Raw genomic sequence first — 25,611 nt, 5'->3', positions numbered from 1 at the left:
CCGAAGATGGAATAAATGAAGCACGTCTCAATGAAGTAAGATATTTCACATAGCCTTGTCTGAATGATGTCAGTGAAGCTGGTAATGTATGCAAATATGTCCTACAATCCATACTAGAAATAGAGCATGATACATAATGTAGGTATAACCCAATACAATTAAATGGCCTTACACTGTTTGTACGACTGATACCGCACAGTTCCCGCTCAGCCCAGTCAAAACTGTTCGCTGCTCTGGCACCCCAATGGTGGAACAAGCTCCCTCACGACGCCAGGACAGCGGAGTCAATCACCACCTTCCGGAGTCACCTGAAACCCCACCTCTTTAAGGAATACCTGGGATAGGATAAAGTAATCCTTCTAACCCCCCCTTAAAGATTTAGATGCACTATTGTAACGTGGTTGTTCCACTGGATATTATAAGGTGAATGCACCAATTTGTAAGTCGCTCTGGATAAGAGCGTCTGCTAAATGACTTAAATGTAAATGTACATTATTTAAAGGCCCATTGCAGTCAAAAACATAATTTCCCTGTGCTTTATAAATATTTCCACACTAAGAGGTTGGAATAATACTGTGAAATTGTGAAAATTATGATAATGCCCTTTTAGTGTAAAAACTGTTTGAAAAGACCTTCTGAAATGTCAGCCTGTTTTGGTGGGATTAGTGACATCACCAGGAGGTAAATTAGTAAATAGACCAATAAGAAAGAGTTACAAACCTCTCTGCCAATAACAGCTAGTTTTCAGTGTTCCCCTCCCCACTCAGACCACTCCCAGACAGCTAGCAAAATTCTTGCTTGAGAAATTGCTCTTTGCTAAGGAGCATTTTTTAAAAATCAATTTAAAGGCAGACTCAGCTAAATTACCGCAGATATTGAGATGAGCGAGATGCAAGACTCTCTCACACAGTATCTGCACATGTGCACGGGTTCACGTCACGCTGTTAGAGCGTGGTAGCCAGGGCACCAAAACAGGAGAGAAGTTGAGCTTCGCTCTTAGCTGTTGCCGAAATTGACCCACTATGCTGTTGACTTTCTGCATCTACGTCATATTGCTGAGGCCACCTTTAATGAAAACAATCACAGTAAGGTACTTAATTGTTACCCAGAAATGATTTGATACTGAGATAAAAACAGCTGCATTGGACCTTCAATCAAATGAAATACAAGAGATATTCATTTTAGGGTTACGTCTTGGTAACTTGATCAGGAGAAACAAAGCATTAGTTCCCATATCAACACCCGCTCTCTGGCTAACAATATGAATTGCCATTATGGTCAATGTCAGAGCTGTGTGGTGGAAACTGATGGCAGAATCACTCTGTGTGAAGGAGAGAGAAACACACACAATTGCAGCAGATAAAGTAAGACCCTCAGAGGGGTGTACACATTAACTCTTCAGTAATGTTCTTTCACAGTGTAAAACATTGAAGATGTCATGTCAGCTGGACAGACAGAGGAGAATAAACGTTGAACCAATAGCAGAGAGAGAGAGATGCATCTACAACATCTTCAACGAATCAACGCCCACACGAGGTCATTAGCATAGCGACTCCTACAAGTCCCAAATAGCACCCTATTCCCTACATAGGGCACTAGTTTTGATCAGAGCCCGCAAGGATACTGTATGTGGAGATTGGTGACGTTCTGTAGATCGTACCGATAGGGTTATTCGTGTTATGTTTAATTCAGTTTAATTGAGCTTGTATAACGTCATCCTGATTGGTTTGGTGAGACTTCGACAATACCTGCCATTTGTCGCAACTAGTTTTGATGATACATCTTGGATGCATGGGCCCTAGGTGCCCTGGTCAAAAGTAGTGCACTATACATAGGGAATAGGGTGCCATTTGGGACGCAGTGCTTGACTTCCGAGACACAGCTGGCTGTGAGCTTTTTCCCAGAAACAATCTTCATGCCTCGTTGCTTAAGGTACCATGAGAACCCTAGGTGTGAATGCACGGCTTCGCAACAAACAAATGCAAATTCCCACTAGATAATGGAAGCCTATAGCTAAAGGGCATGCACAAATTTGCATTTCCTAATGGTTCAGGAAGCGTGCCCTCCCCGCTCACTAAACTGAAGTGCTTCATTCCTACTTTTAAAAAAGATGTTTCTATACCGAAGATGGAATAAATGGAGCACGTCTCAACGAGGTAAGATATTTCACATAGCCTTGTCTGAATAATGTCAGTGAAGCTGGTAATGTATGCAAATATGTCCTACAATCCATACTAGAAATAGAGCATGATACATAATGTAGGTATAACCCAATACAATTAAATGGCCTTACACTGTTTGTACGACTGATACAAACAATATCAATTTGATTATTTAATTAAGTGAAATACAAGAGATATTTATTTCATGATTATGTCTTGGTAACTTGATAAGGAGAAACAAAGCCGTATTAGTTCCCATATCAACACCCACTCTGTGGCTGAATATATCCTGCACTCCTCCTCATCTCCTGGCCTTATAGCTTCTACCAAGTCCCTACAGACATATCTCTCTCTCTCTCTCTCTCTCTCTCTCTCTCTCTCTCTCTCATTATCTCCATATATCTCCATATATCTCTCTCTCTCTCTCTCTCATTATCTCCATATATCTCTCATTCTCTCTCTCTCTGTCTCATTATCTCCATATATCTCTCATTCTCTCTCTCTCTCTCTCTCTCTCTCTCTCTCTCTCTCTCTCTCTCGGTCACTTTCATTATCTCCATATATCACCCTCTGTCTCTCTCTCTCTGCTCGGAAAAAGCAGACAAGTACATCTCATTACTATCACTCCACAGGCCCCAACCATTTGACTAAGGCAACGTTAACAAGTACACTCAGTAAAAAAGGGTTCAAAAAGGGGTTTTCACCTTCTGTGAAAAAGGTTCAACAAGGAACGCAAAAGAGTTCTACCCGAAACCAAATGGGTTCTACATGGAACCAAAAAGGGTTCTCCAAAGGAGAACTGGATAACCCTTTTAGGTTATAGATAGCACCTTTTTTTCTAAGACTATAGCAGTTCTCCCCTAGCTTTTCTCTCCAAAGCAGAAGAGTGGCTGTCCTGGCCTCTGTATGTCCCTTGTCCTGTCCTGTGCTGTCAACAATGGTAGCTAACTCAGAGGAACACAGATAATCAACTCTTACATGAAGAACAACATGATCTAAAATGAAAACTAACTGTCTGCTACATACAGAGACTCAGGGACAGACAGGGCGATGGACAGACAGGGCGAGGGACAGACAGTGAGACTAGGCAGGTGGACAGAAAGACACAGTACAGGGACAGACAGACAGACAGACAGACAGACAGACAGACAGACAGACAGACAGACAGACAGACAGACAGACAGACAGACAGACAGACAGACAGACAGACAGACAGACAGACAGACAGACAGACAGACAGACAGACAGACAGACAGACAGACAGACAGACAGACAGACAGCAGGAAGTCAATGACTGACGTGAACGGAGATGTTTTTGCCTTTGTGCAAATTTAAGAAATAGAACCATAAATTCACGAGAGACCGATCAATACACAAGACATGGGCAGACTCTGAGAGGTATTCAATGGAGGGAGCTCATTCCTGGTCAAAGGTAGTGCATTAGAAAGTGAATAGAGTGCCATTTGGGATGCATTAAATATTTCTGATCAGAGACATACTGCCTGTATGTAATACACCCTCTGTTTACTGCCACGGAGCCAGGGGCCATATTAGACTGGGTTTAGTGACAGCACACACACACACACACCATTAAGGGGTTCAAATCAAATACATTTGTATTTTTATTTACACTGTTAACGTTAACAATCGGACCAATCTCTCGCTCAGTATTATTGGTAAAGCAATGAGCATCAGTCAGTCCTGCACCATTAGGCTGGTCAGGTTACAACCAGGGCACCGCCTGACCCTTCCCTTCAGCCAGCACAGCTCTGCAAACTCTATTACTAAACCACCAAACATGTTATTTATCATGGGTTTCATTACAGATTACAGGAATAATGCCCTTTAATAACTACATTGAAAGAGGAGTAAGTTACAGTATCTGTAGTCGTACTCCAAAGAAAGAAGTGTAGCTAGGCCTATTATATACTGTGTGCTGAATGAACCTAGATTTGATTGTAAATGATTGCCCAATTAAAAAACACAACACACTAGGGTGTTTATAAAGTAAGCAGGTAATGATAAGGATATGCCTGTAACTGTGGTTAGGCTGTGAGGTGATTGTCCCATTAAAGACTTGAGTGTTTAATACCTGTCCCTCCCACAGGACCACCCTTAGATATGGACCTCTTCCATCATGTATCCAGGGCCATGCTAGAATGAAATGGGTCATAGGATACTTTAAATAAATATGATAATGAGGCAGACACTGAGCCAATCGCTAGGCGGATGTTTGTGTTCTGGACCAAGCAGTCTCTGTGGATGTTCCATTTGAATGATATGATAATAATGGAAAGAGATGTTGCTGTCTGTTTGTCGCGCCGGAGTTGAACAGAACTCGTTGTGGGAATGTGTGTGTGTTTGTGTGCATGTGTCCATGCCTATGTGTTTCTCTCATTAAAGCCAAAAAATGATTTTTTGAGAATCAATGCCTAGCTTGATGTGAAAAATATCCACGCGCTATATTAACTTAACCCTCAGACAGAAGTGTTCTGAGTGCTGTGCTCTGTCTCACTCCCCTCCAGATCTATCTCACCAGCCCTACTGTGACAGCTAGCACGACACAGCAGCTCCTCTCCTTTACGCTGGGCTCTTCCCTCTCAGCAGGTGTCACAATTATCTCTCACTGGGCAGCTCAGTGAGGTTCAGTAGAAGTAATTTAGTGGCTCAGTAGGAGTAATGTAGTGGCTCAGTAGGAGTAATGTAGTGGCTCAGTAGGAGTAATGTAGTGGCTCAGTAGAAGTAATGTAGTGGCTCAGTAGGAGTAATGTAGGGCTCAGTGGAAGTAATGTAGTGGCTCAGTAGGAGTAATGTAGTGGCTCAGTAGAAGTAATTTAGTGGCTGAGTAGGAGTAATGTAGTATCTCAGTAGGAGTAATGTAGTGGCTCAGTAGAAGTAATGTAGTGGTTCAGTAGGAGTAATGTAGTGGCTCAGTAGGAGTAATGTAGTGGCTCAGTAGAAGTAATGTAGTGGCTCAGTAGGAGTAATGTAGTGGCTCAGTAGAAGTAATGTAGTGGTTCAGTAGAAGTAATGTAGTGGCTCAGTAGAAGTAATGTAGTGGCTCAGTAGAAGTAATGTAGTGGCTCAGTAGGAGTAATGTAGTGGCTCAGTAGGAGTAATTTAGTGGCTCAGTACAGCTTCAGTACTGACTGAATCTGAGTTCCAAACGCAGGTTGACGTTTATTGGGATGCGTCTTTTCCTTGAGTCAGAACTGAGCGATTTGCGGGCTCTCATATAGGGAATAGGGTGCCATTTGGGACACTCGGACACTCAGAAGGGGTAATGTACTATACTAGTGAAGCATTGTGACACATACACTGCTTCCAATTGAAGATCATCCTATCCCTCTGATAATGTAAATAAACATACAGTAAGTTGAATACACAAATATAAGTTTGAAGTCATTGTACTATACCAGGAAAACACGTACTATTACTTTAACACTGATACATTAAAGGGTGACTGATCGCAATGTTGGTTTACTAAATACAAGTGTTGTGTGATACTGAACTAATGTGTTGAAATGTTGGGCAGATATGTTTTGTCTCTGCTTAGAATGAGTCTGAACACACACAGTAACTAATAGTAATAAGCCATGACTGAATGATGTAAGAAAAAACAGCCTTAGCTCCAATTTTGACATTTTAAAAACCAAGACAATTGTGCCATCTGGTTTGCTTAATATAAGAAACTTGAAATGATTTATAATTGTACTTTTTTTATACTTAACTCTATTGTAGCAATTACATTTGCTTTTGATATTTAACCACCTAAGGTGATGTCCAGATATATATTTTTTTCAATGGATGTGTCTCAATCCACCACATCTGCCGATGTCGCACTTCTGCATCTGCAGTGAAAGGTGACAGAGCTAGAGCTGTGTTTGCCAGAACATGAGACATTCCGAAAATCTATCTTTTCATAAAATCGTCTGTAGCATACGAACGGCCCTCTATGGAATGATGAGACTCACGAACACGTTGGTGGTCTCCGTTTTGCTCTACGGCCTCCACAAGTGTCAGGAGACTCGTCTGAAGTCGGTACAGCTGATCTGCCAACTCCTATCTGTAGCATCCGAACACTAACATTATAATATCTAGGACACCCACAGGCCTCACAAGAGTCATCAGAAGGTCCCCCAGTACCAGTTGAAAACATGAATAGAAATACATATGGAGACTGTTTAATGCCAAAAATATGGAGTTAAATACAGGTTAAAAAAATATATATATATTTCATGCCCTTTCTTATATCTCTCAGATACTTCAGAACAAACTTCCTTTGTATCTTTTAGGGGGAATATATGTTGTAGTGAATTGTTATGCAATGCTTTTGTATGGGCTAATAGCAGTAAGGCCAAACATCTTCACATACTTCAAGGGGTCTTAATAAACATACTTCAACATGCATACTTCAACATACTTCAAGGGGTCTTAAACATACTTCAACATGCATACTTCAACATACTTCAAGGGGTCTTAAACATACTTCAACATGCATACTTCAACATACTTCAAGGGGTCTTAAACATACTTCAACATGCATACTTCAACATACTTCAAGGGGTCTTAAACATACTTCAACATGCATACCTCAACATACTTCAAGGGGTCTTAAACATACTTCAACATGCATACTTCAACATACTTCAAGGGGTCTTAAACATACTTCAACACGCATACTTCAACATACTTCAAGGGGTCTTAAACATACTTCAAAATGCATACTTCAACATACTTCAAGGGGTCTTAAAATTCTAAATGAACTAACCTGGCCCGACTTAGACAGTACTTAGCCACTGATGGGTTAAGTTGATTTAAAATCAAATACTTTAAGACTTTTACTCCCAGCCCCCGTCCCCCTAAAATTACATAAATAAAATGTAATATAAATATAGGACAAAACACACATCACGGCAAGAGGGACAACACAACACTACATAAAGAGAGACCTAAGACATCAACATAGCAAGATAGCAACACATGACAACACACCATGGTAGCAACACATGACAACCCACCATGGTAGCAACACAACATGACAACAACATAGAAGTAACAACATGGTATGATTACTTTTACTCAAGTATGACAATTGAGTACTTTTTACACCACTGTCTACACTTTACTTGTCCTCCATGGTTGGGCTCAATTCCATTTAAATTCAGTCAATTCAGGCAAACTGAAATTATAAATCCAATTCTCCTCATTGGGATTTCAATTTATCTTCTGAATTGACTGGATTGAAATGGAATTGAGCCCAACCTGTTCTCCTCAGGAGCATCTGGCAGTACTTCTGCAGCCTAGAAGCCTAGTCTGCAGCCCAAATGGCATCCTATTCCATATAGTACATTACTTAGTACATTACTTAGTGTGCAATACATGGGGAATAGGGCTACATTTGGGACGCAGCCCAGGGAAACAGCTCCGATGTCTGAAGCTGAAAAGTGATCCACTCCTCCATGTCTGTCTCTCCCTGCCTCGCTCTTCTGGCTCTGTGGCTCCTGCTTTCTAATCATGCTTCTCCAGGAACCAGGAACTGTCAATACAACAACAACCACGAAGCGGAGAAAGCAACGCAAATCACCCTCCCCTCCCTTCCCTTGTTTACCGGTCTCCCTCCAAAACTGTCTTCACTGACCAACCTAACCGCGGACGGAAAGCAATTTAAACCATAACCCCCCCACACACACCACCACCACTCTGGATGTAGGAATGTGTCTGAACCACAGATGTATTCGCTCAGCCCCCACGCTTCCTCCATGACAAATGATCTGAACAAGAAGTATCATTACCATCATCCTCAACAAGCAGACATGATGGTCAAATCACAGATGAGAGGGGAAAGGACTAGCTAGGGCTTAATAACGATAACCCTCACTCTGCTGCTGTTCGTTATACAGAGCTGGGATCTGATGTGTGTGTGATTCTTTTGCTGCTGTCAGGGGGCCAACAGCACAGCAACTGCCTCATTTAGTAATGATGGTCAAAATAACACATCTCTCATAATGGTGTTTTAAAACCAGACTACAACAACAGTGGGATGATGATCTGTAAGAGAGAGAGAGAGAGAGAGAGAGAGATGTTTGTTGTTTTGTTGTGTTGCTGCCTTTAACAAGCAGCGAAGGCAGATCCCAGGTCATATTTTTAACAAGGCTTTTGGCCAGCACAAATAGGCGGCATCGGTTTGAGTAGCAAATGGACCTACTGTCGGCCGGCAGCAAAAGAAGTACGGTTTCGTTGTCGAGCAGAGAAACAGAGGCTAACTGTCCTTGTTATGGGGGGAAACAATTCATACTTGACTCCACAAGTTCCTATTCTGGAGCTATAATAGTAAATTAGCTTTCAATACTCAATCACAGCAATATTAATTCTTAACTGACTTGCCTAGTTAAATAAAGGTTAAATAAAAAATAAAAAATAATGATCAAATACAAATGGATAAAAAAATACCATGCCTGCTGCTAATTGTCTTTGGCTGTTTTGTCAGGTATAAATTGATAGGAAATCCGTTCAATCACATCGATCTGAACTGTCTGAAGGTTGTGGCATTAAATACCTTTAAGGTTGATTGAATGCCATTATTTCAAAAGGATGAGAGGTGTTCTACTTTGTTTTAAGCAGTGAGAACAACCACGTGTGGTTGTCTGTGTCCTTCAGTTAGATGTGGATCTGCAGATATGAGGAACGTGTCCACGATGGGCCCTTGAAGATAAGTGGAAAGAAAAGAGACGTCCCGAGAATCTGAAAACAATTAGGCTTAAAAAGCATCCCCTTAAAATAGAGACAGGAGACAAAGTGAAGCAAGCGGCCTAGAAGGACAACTACAAGAGGTCCCTTGGCGATGGGGCTAGCCTAAATGAGCATCCATATCTTCCCCCCTTCTCTCAACTCCCCCTCTCTCCTCCTCCCTTCCCCCCATATCCTCCTCTCAGTATATTACAGGATAGATTCTCTTGCTCCAAAAAACTAAAAAATGCACTTAACTTTCCTTTTCTGATATCCTACTTCCACTACCTTCAGTCATGAAAGATTCAAAGATTCCTACTCAACGACACCACCGCCATCCAACTCCATGTTCAGATTTGGTCTTTTTTTTCATGATGTGAGCAAAGCACTAAAAGCCTGAAGACGTTGAGTGTTATTTCTTGAGACAGACAGACGTGCAGAGAGTTTAAGCCGAGAGCTTCAGATGAGAGATGATTCCTAGTGGCTCTTTTAACAGTAAGTTCATCATAGCAGACAGTGCAGATGAATGGGGAATGTTTTCCACACAGGAAAGAGAGAAAGTGTTATTTTAGTTATTGTCTGCAGTATGTGTGTTGGGGTGTAACATCTGGTGTTTAGTAAAAATGATTACACTGACATGGTGCTGAGTGAGAACGGATAGAGCATCTTACTGCATTTCCTGTTCATACAGAAGAATCATGGTGCAGTTAGTTAGTAGCAGTTAGTTAGTAGCCCAAACCGACTAAGCATGGCCCGACGGAAGTCTTTTTCCTGTATGGACTGGCCTTGATTTGGCGTAGACGTCTATGTTTGGTTCCGATTTGGTCTGGATCAGATCAAATCTGAACCAATCATAGACATTTATATTTGACAAGTTTGGACAGCACAGTACAGTACAGTAGAGCCCAGCAGAGTACATCACAGTACAGTACAGTACAGTACAGTAAAGAAAAGAAAAGTACAGTACAGTACAGTAGAGTACAGTACAGTACAGGACAATACATTAGAGCACAGTAGAGTAAAGTAAAGTATATTTCAGCACACTAGAGTATAGTACAGAAAAGATACTGTATTGTACTCTACTCTAATGTACTCTAATATACTCTACTGAACTAAACTCTACTGTACTGTACTCTACTCTACTAAATTAACTCTAATGTGTCAACATCACCAACAAACTATCATGGTCCAAACACACCGAGGCAGTCATGAAGAGGGCATGATAACACCTTTTCCCTCTCAGGAGACTGAAAAGATTTGGCATGGGTCCCCAGATCCTCAAAAAGTTCTACACCTACACCATTGAGAGCATCCTGACCGGTTGCTTCACCGCCTGGTATGCAACTGCACGGCATCCGACCATAAGGCGCTAGAGAGGGTAGTGCGTACGGCTCAGTACATCACTGGGACCAAGCTTCCAGCCATCCAGGACCTATATACTAGGCTGTGTCAGAGGAATGCCCACCTGGAATGCCCAAAAAAGCCTTGCAGGTGAAGCTGGTTGAGAGAATGTCAAAAAGAATGTCAAAAGGAGCCACCCTTTGCTGTCATCAAGGCAAAGGGTGGCTAATTTGAAGAATCTCAAATATAAAATATATTTGGATTTGTTTAACACTTTTTTGGTTACTACATGATTCCATATGTGTTTTTTCATAGTTTTGATGTCTTCCATATTATTCTACAATGTAGTAAATAGTATAAATACATTTAAAAAACTTGAATTAGTAGCTGTGTCCAAACCTTTGATTGGTACTGTACATGTAGAAATTACCTCGACTAACCTGTACCACCCGCACATTGACTTGGTACCAGCACCCGCACCCCCTGTATATAGCCTCGTTATTGTTTTTTTTAATGTTACTTTTTCTTAACTCTATTTCTTGAACTGCATTGTTGGTAAAGGGCTTGTAAGTAAGCATTTCACAGTATGTTCTAAACCTTTTTTATTTGTTGCAAAGGACAAATAAAATTTGATTTGATTTTGATTTGTACTGTACTGTACTGAATTAATCTCTACTGTACCGTACAGTACTCTACTGTACTGAATAAAATACTGTCCTGTACCGTACTGTACCGTACTGTACTGAATAAAAATACTGTCCTGTACCATACAGTACTCTACTGTACTGAATAAAAATACTGTCCTGTACCGTACTGTACTGAATAAAAATACTGTCCTGTACCGTACAGTACTCTACTGTACTGAATAAAAATACTGTCCTGTACCGTACAGTACTCTACTGTACTGAATAAAAATACTGTCCTGTACCATACAGTACTCTACTGTACTGAATAAAAATACTGTCCTGTACCGTACTGTACCGTACAATACTCGACCGTACTGAATAAAAATACTGTCCTGTACCGTACAGTACTCTACTGTACTGAATAAAAATACTGTCCTGTACCGTACAGTACTCTACTGTATTGAATAAAAATACTGTCCTGTACCGTACAGTACTCTACTGTATTGAATAAAAATACTGTCCTGTACCGTACAGTACTCTACTGTGCTCTACTGTTGGACAACTTTGAACATCATCGCTGCCAGCTTTTGAAAAAGCTGGCATAAGTGCATGTACAGATAGTAGCAATAAAAAATATTGCAATCATCAGTTGACTCCTCTTTATTATATTAAATAGATAAAACAATTATTATTGTGATATAAAATATACTTCATTGAGAATGTATGTGCAGCTGAAATTCGGCAATAGAATCAATTACCAAAAAATATGTATTTTCAACATCTGTACTTAACATATTTTCACTCTTCAGTAAAAAACGCAAATGAACTGTTTTTCAGTGTCTGGAAAAGGCATATTTTCAATGTCCAGAAAATACATCAATTCAACTATCATTCAGAACCGCAATGAATCTGATTTCAACATCCGGAAAATACAGATTTTAAACGCATGGAAAAAACTGTTCACCTTTCACTCAGAACCTAAAATCAACCTAACTTCAATGTCTTTTCAACATGATTTTGCTTAATGGGAAGCCTCTGAATGCATTTCATCTCATCATAAGTTTCATGCTTTTGGAGAACAACGGCTCGAAAAAGAAAGATCTATCTAAAACTATCTGAGTTCTCTTGGAGCCTCTCATAAATGATCTCTTTCTGAGTCAGTTAATGCATGTACTGCTTACATTACTAGTTTTAGGTTTGTTTTGCGAGCTTCTGATATTGCATGTTGGGGATTAGGCCCACCAAAGTAATAAAGGAGACATAGTATACATAGTGTGAACACTTCGGCTTTATATGAAATACGGGCCTCTTCTCTATGACCTTACAGAGCTGCAGCTGGTTGAAGCTCACCCTTCAGAAGATATAGGTTTACATCCTCAGTATTAGATCTGCTTGGCTTGACCTGATACCATACATACTGAGAGCAAAAAAAATGTAGAGTGGCACGTCATAGAGCAAAGCAGGCTGATTATTTTGGAAGGTTTTTATTTATTTACTAAGAGTCTAGATGGCTTATTATGCTTCCCAAATGGCACCCTATTCCCTGTGAAGTTCACTACTTTTGACCAGGGCCCATAGGATGCCAATAGGGACACCTTCTGTCATGGAGCGACACTCACAGAACTGACATAGTGCCAGCAACACAAGGTGCACAAGAAGCGAGTGAGGCGCGGCAAGGTGCTCCTTATCTGACTGAAGCGGAGCGGAGCTGCCTGCCGGTCCAGGGCTCCAGTGAGGTGGAACGATAAACATAATTAAATTGAGTTGGATTACAACAAAATGGATGGGATCAGCTGGGGAGGCGGGAAGGCTAACCCTGAACCAATCCTCTCAAAAGAAGGTGCCAACTGACACAGCACAGTGTAAATAAAGATAGAGGGGATACAGTGCTTTCGGAAAGTATTCAGACCCCTTCCCTTTTTCAACATTTTGTTACGTTACAGCCTTATTCTCAAATGGATTAAAGAAAAAAATCCTCATCAATCTACACACAATACCCCATAATGACAAAGCGAAACCAGGTTGACATTTTCGAAAATGTATAAAAAAAAAAATATAGAAATACCTTATTTACATAAGTATTCCGACCCTTTGTTATGAGACTCGTAATTGCATCTTGTTTCAATTGATCATCCTTGAGATGTTTCTACAACTTGGAGTCCACCTGTGGTAAATTCAATTGATTGGACATGATTTGGAAAGGCACACACCTGTCTATATAAGGTACCACAGTTGACAGTGCATGTCAGAGCAAAAACCAAGCCATGAGGTCGAAGGAATCGTCCGTAGAGCTCCGAGACAGGATTGTGTCGAGGCACAGATCTGGGGAATGGTATCAAAACATTTCTTCAGCATTGAAGGTCCCCCAAAACACAGTGGCCTCTATCATTCCTAAATGGAAGAAGTTTGGAACCACAAAGACACTTCCTAGCGCTGGCCACCCAGCCAAACTGAGAAATCGGGGCAGAAGGGCCTTGGTCAGTTAGGTGACCAAGAACTCGATGGTCACTCTGACAGAGCTCCAGAGTTCCTCTGCGGAGATGAGAGAACCTTCCAGAAGGACAACTGCACCAATCCAGCCTTTACAGTAGGGTGGCCAGACAGAAGCCACTCCTCAGTAAAAGGCACATGACAGTCCGCTTGGGGTTTGCCAAAAGGCCCTTAAAGGACTCTCAGAACATAACAAACACGATTCTCTGGTCTGATGAAACCAAGATTGAACTCTTTGGCCTGAATGCCAAGCGTCATGCCTGGAAGATAACTGGCACCATCCCTACGGTGAAGCATAGTGGTGGCAGCATTATGCTGTGGGGATGTTTTTCAGAGGCAGGGACTGGGAGACTAGTCAGGATCGAGGGAAAGATGAACGGAACAAAGTACAGAGAGATCCTTGATGCAAACCTTCTCCAGAGCACTCAGGACCTCAGACTGGGGTGAAGGTTCACCTCCCAGCAGGACAACGACCCTAAGCACACAGCCAAGACAACGCAGGAGTGGATTCAAGACAAGTCTCTGAATGTCCTTGAGTTGCCCAGCCTGAGCCTAGACTTGAACCCGACCAAACATCTATGGAGAGACCTGAAAATAGCTGTGCAGCGACGCTCCCCATCCAACCTGACAGAGCTTGAGGGGATCTGCAGAGAAGAATGGGAGAAACTCCCCAAATACAGGTGTGCCAAGCTTGTAACTTCATTCCCAAGAAGACTCAATGCTGTAATTGCTGCCAAAGGTGATTCAACAAAGTACTGAGTAAAGAGTCTGAATACTTATGTAAATGTTATATTTCAGGTTTTTATTTTTAATACATTTGCAAAAAAATCTAAAAACTGTTTTCACTTTGTCATTATGGGGTCTTGTGCGTAGACTGATGAGGGACTAATTTAAAAACAAAATCATTTTAGAATAAGGCTGCAAAGTAACAAAATGTGTAAAAAGTCAAGGGGTCTGACTACTTTCCGAATGCACTGTATAAAAAGAGTGGGGGAAGACATGAGAGGGAAGGAGGGGAGAAGAAGTAAGCTGTCAGAGAAAGAGAGAGATCAAGGTAAGGGCACTGAAAAGGCCCCTTGTCAAAACGAGGACACAACTACTCCACAGTGAAGCAGATCAATGGCAGTTCATAGAATCTGATAGGATTCTAATCACTGCTAGAAAGCAGGTAGATGTACAGAGAAGAGACAGAGAGGAGTGACGCTGTTTGGATGTGCAGAACTATTATTAGACAACTTGATACTCCCGGGCTACACAGTCAGTCTGAGAGCAAAAACATACAACAGCATTTGCTTTGGGCCTCGTTCTCATTCGGGTATCTTTTGAACCTGTCAAGCAAGCATGGTTGGGGCCAAATTAAACACTGTTCGATGTGTGAAAACAGTTGTCTGTTTTTTTACATGAGTGACAAATATGAATAAGCATTTCATTTACAGCATTCCCATCTTTTGAACGAGTGGTCAATTTACACTTGTCCTTCTCCCCACAGCTATACAACCACACCGTTTCACTCAGAGGGAATCGGCATGCACAAGACGTGTCTGCCTATTCAGCTATTCATCTGAACACATAAACTAACCTCACCATGAAAGGTTTTTTAGACACAGAAAATGGTTCTAGGAGATTCAGAGGGTATGGATTGAAAGCAGGGGTCTACACCTTAACCTGCCTTTCTCTATCATATTTCTTTTTTATTATTATTTGTCACTTTCACATCTAGCTATTTTTCCATTACCACTTTTCCTTTTCTTTTTTCTACTTCAATTCCAATTTCATTCCACTCCTCTCTTTCCTCCTCCACCCTAATGCCATTTTGGTCCAATCCTTCACAAAGAACATTCCCCCAGGGGATGTGAACCCTTAACTCTTTCAGTTGCCCCAAGCTACAGTAAACAAATGCCCACATACCAGAGCTCTCTCTCTCTCTCTCTGTCTCTCTCTAGCTCTGAGTCTAATCCAGTGTAATCCCACAGTGATGTCTTGGGCAGACAGCAGTGCATTATCATCCAATAAGAAAATGATGAATGGATTTATAATTGTGGCGGGCGAGAACACAGTTTGCCCTGGATTAACATAAGAGTTAAAGTAACGTAATGGTGGTGAGTAGAGCTGGGGCCAAAAGGCTTGGGGGAGGAGAGGGGCTGGGGCCAGGAGGCCGTGTACAGCTCTGAGTCTGACCTGCAGTTGGAGGTCTGTGCTGGTAGCTGGTGCTGCTGGTTGAGTTGAAGACCTCACCACTCACTGACCACACGCTGGGCTTAAGACTAGAACCATACATTTAAAAAATCTGCAAAAAATACCTAAAAAAAAATACCTACTCCTTCCCTGACTTTTCATAAAAGTTTGTATTTTACACTGCTCATCTGTCAGAATTTTAAAATCTCAAACAGAAAAGTATTTAGAGCCTTTTTCTCCCACTCCGATTCCCAACTTTACCCGCCAAGACAATGTGCTGTAGGACGTTGGTGCTAATGCATCTCTCTCTCCTCACTGAATGAATGACAAAAGGACTCTATTAATAATCAAATGTATTGTAAGGGAAACAGAAACATGCTACCTGTTGCAGTAGGCCTTTAGAATAATGCAAAACATATCCTCGACTCTATCCAATGAAGCAAACGATGCCAGCCCACTGGATGAATGACAAATGGATGGAATGAACGATATTTGTGCAAGTTACTTCTCAATCAAATTGAAATGAGGCCTAACTGAATGATGAGGGTTAAGAGGTTGATTAAATTTAGAACAACACAAGTGTAATGATGAGTTTGTGTTATGCCTACTTATCAGCATTGGCGCTCTAATCAAATGTACTGTAAGGGAAAGGAAAACATCCTAGTTGTGGCAGTAGGCCTTTAGAATAATGCAAAACATATCCTTGACTCTATCCAAGTTAATGAGCAGGAAACAGGCTGACTGGCGCAGGCTGCGGGTCAGCCTGCGCAGCCGGCTCATCGAAACTACACCTAAACTATACCGAAACGAATTTCACACATAATAAGGTGTGTAGCTTATAGCCCATATTACACTGACAATATCTGATGACTGACAGTATTAGACCTGTACATGGTACATGAAGAGATGTGCGCATTTTGTAATTTACAGGTGCAGGGAAAGGACCATCTTCAGAGTCACATGCAGTTAAAATATTGTGGTTTCTATATAGTATCAGAAAGAGCATATTCTGCAGTTTCTATGATACTGACGTTTGTCAAATATCTCTCATAAATCAAGAGGTGCAGCTCTATTTCCAAATGTCTTTATTAATTACTATAACTCTATTACTAATCGATTATACAAACAAAGTTGATCAAATGGAACCACTGTAATGTTTTTATTGTAATGGGAATGAAAATAGGCTATAGGACTATGTTTTTTCTAGGACTTTGTAGAATTACACCACAAAATATCCTTTACTCTATCTAAACTACTTTTGTTGTTATTCTTTTTTTATTGAAATATTCCCACCTATATTTCTTAAAGCAATTAATCCTTTATATTTGTTTATGCACTATTTATCAAGAAATGGTGTTTATGTTTTCTGCACCTTGCAGGTAGATATGCATTTGGTGCATATGCTAAAGGGGACGCCCGGCAACGTTCTCCAGCAGGTTCTTATAGGCTGAAAGGCCAAGCGGTTCTAGTGTTAAATTATCTCATTACAGATCTGGGGTTCTCTGACTTCTACTGCCCTCTCTAAATAAGCACCGGTACATTATTTAAGACAGCGATGAGAGGCTATAGAGCACTGTTGGATAGCAGCTAGGGGGAAGGGGCCAATCAGGAAATGGTAAAGTATCTTTTTTTTTAATGTTATCACAATTGATTGTATTTTAAACTATCATGCTTTGTATTGTCCATGGGGTTTTGTCCAAGGGTGTCCTGGTAGGCCGGCTATCATGACCCATATCAGCGTGCTACGCCTGGGCCTGATTTGCTATCAGGAAGATATTAGGTTTCTCTTTATTAAAATGAGTTTTGTGTGGACTGTTTATATTGACTCTGAAGCCAGCTATTTAATTGATTGAATTAGTCTTAGTTAATCTTTCATTGAACGCAGTGATGAGATGCAGAGAGGTGCTTCCACTGTGTCACTGCTGACAGCGAAAAACGTAAAGCTTTAAACACTTCCTACTCGTTTTAGCTAAAAGTTCAATGCAAAGCACCTTTTCCAAGCCACTGGGTTTTAATGAAAGGCATGCAATGAAATTGCACATCATAACGGAAATAACACGGATGATGTGGATGTTGAGAAATAAATAACTTGAGCCACCCTTGCTTCTTGGAAACCATACACAAAAGTAATAATTTGACCAAATATTTAGGAAGGTCACCATTTCATGGAGTCCGTGAAGGAAGAAACCAAATGGAAAAAGTGGTAAGCAAGTTAGATCCAAAAAACTGATTTTCAATCAAGTCAAATTAATCTATTGTGTTAGAGGTTTCATGAATTTTATACTGCATCTAAACAAAGTAAATATTTTTTAAGATTGTTCTATTCATCAGTTGGGGTTTATATAAACTACAATATGAGGTGTTAAACCTAGCATGAAAGTGAATCCTTGTAGCTGTGTGGGCTAATATAGTCTAAATGTTTGGCATGGGGTAAGTTGAGAAGATGTAATTATTTTCTTCCCATGATGCAAGGCATTATCACTGGGATATGAGGTGACAATAGGGCCTACATTAAAATTATTTTCAGAAGTACAAAGGGTTTTTAGGGGTTAAGCCTGTGCTAAAAGATGCTTAATATGATTAAAAGACTAAAAGCGATTGATTGTGTTGAAATGTGTTTGGGAAATAAAGATAGAAATGGTTTTAAAAAGGTAGTGGTAATATTTAATTCAGTACAGAAAGATGTAGGCGGCTTAACTCCGATTTTATTTAACCTTTATTTAACTAGGCAAGCCAGTTAAGAACAAATTCGTATTTACAATGATGGCCTACCCTAACCCGAACGACACTGGGCCAATTGTGTGCCACCCTATGGGACTCCCAATCCCGGACGGTTTTGATACAGCCTTTAACTTACCCTGTCCCGCGGCTCAACTTACCCCAGTAAATTGGCACAGTAAATTGTGCCAAGAGACCACTTTTTTAGGACAAGCTAGGTTTTCAATACTGTAAAGTTTACAAGAATTCTGAATATTTCCAGGGATACACAACACCCTGAAATAAATGTACATACTGTATCTTTGATATAAATAATATTAGATTTCCCTTTACGGTGATGCTGAATGTACAAAATGGCTCAACTTACCCCACATAATTATATGAATACAATTGAGAAAGAAAGAGTGAATAGATTTTTCTGACTACAACTTTTGACTACAGCAATCAGGTTTCCCACCAAGTAAGCCAGAATATTGCTTTAATTTGCTTCTCATCTCATCTCAGTGACATAACTGATTCCTCTACAGTGATAACTGGGTTGTTTATCCTTATGATGGAATATTACATTATATAATATAAAATGGTATCTAGACAATCGTCACGTTGGCATGAAGGATTGAGAGACAGACTCAGGAATGCGTAATATGGGCTTTTACTTCACCCAAATTACGGCGTACCGTGTAAAGGAACGGGGACGAAGACCAAACAAACACGTAACAAAAACACAGGGTTGAAACCCAAACTAAAGAGCGAGGAGTACCTCAAATAAACACACACGCGCATAATGATTAACACACGGGACGAGACCCGTAATCATCTGCACAATCCACAAGGGCACGAAAGCCCGAAACACACAGCACAGGTCCTCACACGACCAACGGACATAGTAACAATAATCGACAGGACAATGGAAACCAAGGGCACACTTATACAAATACTAATCACTGGGAATAGGGGCCAGGTGTGCGTAATGAAATTTCCGGAGGGATCCGTGACAACATTCATTTGTTGCTTCTGCATTTTATCCACAAACTAGCGAACCTGGATTTGTCAGAACACATCCTAAATGGCACCCTATTCTTTATATAATGCACTACTTTCTACTAGGGCCCCTAGGACTCTGGACAAAATTAGTGCACTATGTAGGGAATACAGTGTCATTAGGGACGTAGGGAATAAGGTGCCATTAGGGACGCACTGTTGAATTACTGCATCACCACCTCATTACCAGTGACATAACGGGTGTTCCGTGCGTCACACATTAACAATGAGATCAATGCCGCCGTGTAAACGAATCAATCCTATAAATGACGTGCCATTAGGTTTTATCACCAAGCGTGGCTGTCTCAGTCTGTGTTAGGCCTACATCTCAACCTCCTGTAGAGTCTTCTGGGACAGCACTCAGCAAACACCTCAGACCTCTGAGCCACAGCACACACACACACACACAGCACCACTCAGCACCTTACACACTGCAACCCTGCACTACTAGGCTGAATTTAAAGCGGTTGCTGGGTCTCTCTGTCGCTCTCTCTCTCTCTCTCTCTCTCTCTCTCTCTCTCTCTCTCTCTCTCTCTCTCTCTCTCTCTCTCTCTCCGCTCTCTCTCTCTCTCTCTAGCTCTCTCACTTCACCTGTGAGTTCAAAAGCATAACAGTATATCTGTAGGTCAGATCCCACAGTAAGTGGACCCCCTTCTGTCCTGTATCTGTCTCCCTGTGTTGCCGACTAGCTCAGCGTGCTGGCCTGCCACCGATGTTTATCACTATCAACCACCGTTTCCCGAGCAACACAACAGTATCCCAGGCTTTGATGCTCTGCCAAGGCCTATTTCTGCTCACTGCTGGGTGTGCGTTCCTATGCTGCGTCCAAAATAGCACCATTGGTCAAAAGGAGTGCACTACTGTATATAGGGAATAGGGTGGGTGCTTTTTTGGATGCCGCACTAGTCTGCAGTGCACACAGACACAGTACATTTTAGGGCCAATCTAAGACCATCTAATGCTACGCTGAATAGCTTCTCTTCCTGATGATGCTAGAGGGATATATTCCTAGAAGGAAAGGTGCTATATAGAACCAAAAAGGGTTCTAATGGCTGTCCCCATAGGAGAACACTTTGAAGAACCCCTTTTGTTTCCCGGTAGAACCCTTTTGGTTCTAGGTAGAACTCTTTTGAGTTCCATTTAGAACTCTTCCACAGAGGGTTCTACATGGAACCCAAAAGAGTTCTACCTGGAAGCCAAAAGGGTTCTACATGGAACCAAAAAGGGTTCCCCTATGTTGACAGCCGCAGGACCCTTTTGGAACCCTGTATACTGTATGTATGAACCAACTGCTACAGGAGATCTCCTGAAATAAGTTCTGTAATGGACTCCACCACACACCTGATCATATATCTTTGTTCAAAAGTGCTAGGATCATTTTACTCTGGGTTCCTTCCATTGTGGCCTAATCTGTTCTACCAAGCGGAGCTCTTTAATGTAATACAAACACTGTGCTGGGTTCCTAAAGCGGAACAGACAGTTCTAAGATAAGGTATCATATAGAACTAGTGGAAGAGCAGTTCTGCTCATGTGCAGAACCAGGGTTGGCTCCACAGAGATGGGCAGAAGGTCCTGGAATACTTGGAGCGAGCAGCATGTTTTACATGTAATAAAACAACTTATAGCGGGTGGGCCTATATATCTGTGTTGAAGTGGATATAGCAGGTATTTTCTTTTTTTAAAAACCTTGAAATATTGGATGCTGTTTCTATAATTTAAAACAAGAAAGGCCCTCTAAGCTAAACACAATTTTTTCAAAAATGTTGCATTCTATGTGAAGTTATCACAGCCGAAAGCAGTCCTGTTGAATTCCTTTAAGTTATTTATTATTGTGGTTAAATTAACACTTCAATGTATCTAATTAGATACATGACAAGATATTTACGTCAATTCATGTCAGCAGTGAAGTCAGTACTGAACAGGCCTAGCTGGAGCTGTGGCTGTAGAAGTATTTCAATAATTGTTTTCCATCAGAGGTGCTTATCTATTATATCTAATTGTAAAAAATAAAAAACGTTAAAACATATGTAACATACACCGGGTAGGTGCAGTGGAAGGTGTTGTTTTACAGTGTCAGCCGGAGTAGTACGGCGACCCTATAGCAAAGTAGGGTTAAGTGCCTTGCTCAAGGACACATCGTCAGATATTTCACCTTGACGGCTCGGGCCCAACTCTCTAACCGCTAGGCTACTTGTATACCTACAGTATGGTACAGGTATCTAAAATCCCATCTTCCCTAGCAAGTGTATCTCTCCAGACATTGAGTTATCTATCTAGCATGTGGCCACTCACGGTCTGTCTCTGTGTGTGCTTACTCTCGGTAGATCTGCTCATGTCCCCTGCCAATTGCATAATCAAGTCGGGAGCTGGTGGGGAAGATGCCAGAAGAAGTGTTATATTAGAGAAGTGCTTAAAGTAGCGCTCTGTTCAATTGCATCATGTGCCATCTGTTTCGTAAGAGGGAGATAACAGTATTTACATTTTGGAGTTTGTGGCAAACTGTTACTGACTGTTACTGACTGTTACTGACTGTTACTGACTGTTAAGGACAGTTACTGACTGTTAAGGACAGTTACTGACTGTTAAGGACAGTTACTGACTGTTAAGGACAGTTACTGGCTCCTACTGACTGACTCATGGCAGCTCTGAGCCTTGTTTGGTTGATGAAATGCGACTACCATCTTCACCTTATTCCCTATGTAGTGGACTACTTTTGACCTATATATTGCACTACAATAGTTCAAAGCAAATGTACTGTAGGGGACAGGATAGCATTTGGGACACGGCCCCAGAACATCACAAGTTTAAGTAAATCTTAAATGAATCTGTTAAAATGATAGGATCCAAGAGTTGCTATATTACAGTGGAAATGCTTGTGAAATATTAAGAATCATACTCCTCCAACTCCATGGAAAGCGTTGGCTCGTTCATTTCTACGACTTATGTGAACCCTCAGCGACACTCTGTCGAAGAAACAGGTGCTACGTTAAACCAAATGTATATTTCCTTCAAATCACATTTACATCTCATGTCGAGCTAGGAAATCTGTGCTGGAGAAAAAGGCCAAACAAATTTGACGAATTGAAACCAGCTGATAAGGAGAAAGTGCTGAGTAAAATATGCTCTTATCTCCGTGATTCAGCTCTATGCGAGAGAGCTGACAGAAACACATTCATAAAGGCCCTTCTGTCCCGGTATTTTAACCTAACTCAATGCTTTCAGCTTTTCTTTCCAGTATTGCCCAACTCAATACTTTTAGCTATAGGCTGTTTCACTTTCTTAAAACTGAACAATCTATCCATAACGGGTACAAAATGGGACTGGGTACAGAGTGGCCTCCTGCATGCCACACAACTGTGTTAGCCCACTGAGCTAAAGCCTAGGCATTAGCTCAGGGAGTCAACACAAGTCATCAGGTCTCAGGCACGGTTACTCTTCATGGAGCAAGGCATACAGCTGAATACTACTCTATAGGAGTATTATATCTAGTAGTCTATGTATTTCTCTCTTGTGTGTCAGGTACAGATACAGTTCAACAACTGTGGATGTACATTTTACATCAGTAGCTGCATACATGTAATAAAGTCATCACAGTCATTCAAATTAGGTGGCCAGTAGCCTAGTATACAAATAAATCATAAGTTTTCTTTCAAAGCTTAGCGAGGTATAGCCATTTTGAAAATATGATTTTATTTCCTGAAATCCAGGCAGACAGCACTAGAGACTAAGCTCATTTACGAGTGCTATTTCAAGGATGTATTAGGATGCTATTCCAGTGCTCTTCCCGCCAGAATGGATCCAAGGGAGTGCATCTGGAAGTATTTGCAAAATTCTGACAGCTTCAAAGCAAACGGTATGCTCGGCGCGCAGACGTCTCAGCAATGGATTAATTAAACAGTCTTGAATTCAAATCGCTGTGGAACACGCGCTTCCATCCGCTCAATTGCATTAGAATCAAGTCAAGTTCTTCAAAGGGGAAAACAAATCCAACGTATAATGACCATGTGTTTATTCCACTGTTAACATCATCATTTACACATGTCTCAGTGCTGGATGACTGGGCTACTTGGAGAAGCTCCTACATCGTTATCAGTTCATAGTAGTAGTTGTATGCAAACATAGAGACATGTAGTATTACCAAATACTGTAGGCCTACATTGTATACAAAAATAGTGGTGTTTTACAATTATGATTGAATGTTTATTTATGTACAGGCTAACAGAAAGGCATGGCATTGTATAGCGTAGTCGCTGTCTGTGTCATTCAACTTATCAGATGTATTCCAGACAGTTATTCATATGTTCAACTAATCAACAAGCCCTTAGTAGAATCAAATATGCTGGTTCTGGAATACATGAAATAGCCTGTGTGCGGAGCTGGTCTGTATCATGGTCCATTTGGGACAGCACCAAATGAAAACGTCAAACATGTCTTTAAAGTGTAATAGTATGTCAAAGTGGCACCAACATAACCCAACCAGCATAGGAACCAACATAACTCAAACAGCATAGGTTAGTGCTCCAAGCTATAGCGTAGAAACGTCCCATAATAAATTGGGATGTTTTCTTTTCGTACCTTGATCTAGTAATCGTAGAGAGTGATGAAACGTGGGGTCCAGTTTGTCCTTCTCCGCCATCAGCTCCGGTAAGTACTTTTCGGTATCCATCTCGTCCCGTGACTTTGGTCCAGGCCGTCCACAAAATGATTCAGAAGCGATACAATTCAAAAACCTCGCCTTATTCCCAACACCTGCCCTCACCGAAACTATCAGCGGTAAATTATTTTAAAAAAGAAAAGGAATGCGGCAATGTCATTTGCAGTCACTATAACAACATCATATAAGTAGTTCAAAGCTGTAACATCGACCTAAAACTGTCTGTGCGCGGGTGTCTCTGGTAGGAATTCCGTTATCCCATCGGTGTACTAGCCTATATGTTCACCGTCACGGTGCAGACCCCTCACATGCAACACCGCCGAACGAGAGGCTCTCTGCGTTCTGTAAACAAGATCTTTGAAGCTCCCCCGGAACGTCTCCAGTAGCAACGAGGGCTCATTCCAGCCCCTCTACTATTGGTTGCCGATCAGTGTGCAACCCAATGGAATGTAGTCGTTAAGGGGCGGGCGCTCGAGAACGAGCGGAACAGTTGGAAGTGTCCTTGGTGCTGATTCCGCGGCGCACGGCTATGGGTTGTTGGATGTGACACGAGCCAGCAACGAGCTGAATTACATGAACATTAACAACGTATCCTCATCAATCTACACACAATACCCCATAATGACAAAGCGAAAACTATTTGTTAGAAATTTGTTCAAATTTATTTAAAAAAATGTATTAAACAAAATACCTTATTCACATAAGGATTCAGACCCTTTGCTCTGAGACTCGAAATTGAGGTCAGGTGTATCCTGTTTCCACTGATCATCCTTGAGATGTTTCTACAACTTGATTGAAGTCCACCTGTGATAAATTCAATAGATTGGATACAATTTGGAAAGGCACACACCTGTCTAAATAAGGTCCCACAGTTGACAGTGGATGTCAGAGCAAAACCCAAGCCATGAGGTTGAAGGAATTGTCCGTAGAACTCCGAGACAGGATTGAGTCGAGGCACAGATCTGGGGAAGGGTACCAAAGCATTTCTGCATCATTGAAGGTCCCCAAGAACACAGTGGCCTTCGTCATTCTTAAATGGAAGAAGTTCGGAAACACCAAGACTCTTCGTAGAGCTAGCAGCCCGGCCAAACTGAGCAATCAGGGGAGAAGGGCCTTGGTCAGGGAGGTGACCAAGAACCCGATGGTCACTCCGACAGAGCTACAGACTTCCTCTGTAGAGATGGGAGAATCAGAAGGACAACCATCTTCACAGCACTCCACCAATCAGGCCTTTATAGGAGTGTGGCCAGACAGAAACCACTCCTCAGTAACAGGCACATGACAGCCAGCTTGGAGTTTGCCAAAAGGCCCCTAAAGGACTCTCAGACCATGAGAAACAAGATTTTCTGGTCTGATGAAACCAAGATTTAACTATTTGGCCTGAATGCCAAGCGTCATGTCTGGAGGAAACCTGGCACCATCCCTACGGTGAAGCATGGTGGTGGCAGTATTATGCTGTGGGGATGTTTATCAGCAGCAGAGAATGGGAGACTATTCAGGATCAAGGAAAAGATGAACGGAGCAAAGTACAGAGAGATCCTTCATAAAAACTTGCTCCAGAGCGCTCAGGACCTCAGACTGGGGTGAAGGTTAACCTTTCAACAGGACAACGACCCTAAGCACACAGCCAAGACAACGCAGGAGTGGCTTCAGGACAAGTCTTTGAATGTCGTTG

The 25,611-nt window shown here is 41.5% G+C and overlaps 1 protein-coding gene across 3 annotated transcripts in view; it reads right to left on the bottom strand.

The window, feature by feature from the left end:
- Window positions 1–24,353, bottom strand: part of LOC106588624 (KH domain-containing, RNA-binding, signal transduction-associated protein 3) — a 145,594-nt gene extending 121,241 nt beyond the window's left edge. The window contains exon 1 of one of the 3 annotated variants that reach the window (XM_014177799.2): window positions 23,858–24,353. In XM_014177799.2, coding sequence (XP_014033274.2) covers window positions 23,858–23,948 — 91 coding nt within the window. In that variant the 5' untranslated portion in view covers window positions 23,949–24,353. The remainder of the gene's footprint in view (window positions 1–23,857) is intronic. The other 2 variants (XM_014177796.2, XM_014177797.2) reach the window with 2 other exon arrangements.
- Window positions 24,354–25,611: the final 1,258 nt, after the last annotated feature.

Source organism: Salmo salar, chromosome ssa27 (genome assembly GCF_905237065.1).
Source record: "Salmo salar chromosome ssa27, Ssal_v3.1, whole genome shotgun sequence".
Taxonomy (NCBI): domain Eukaryota; kingdom Metazoa; phylum Chordata; class Actinopteri; order Salmoniformes; family Salmonidae; genus Salmo; species Salmo salar.
Note: the sequence above shows the minus strand (reverse complement) of the source record. Positions and strands in the feature narration are given on the sequence as shown.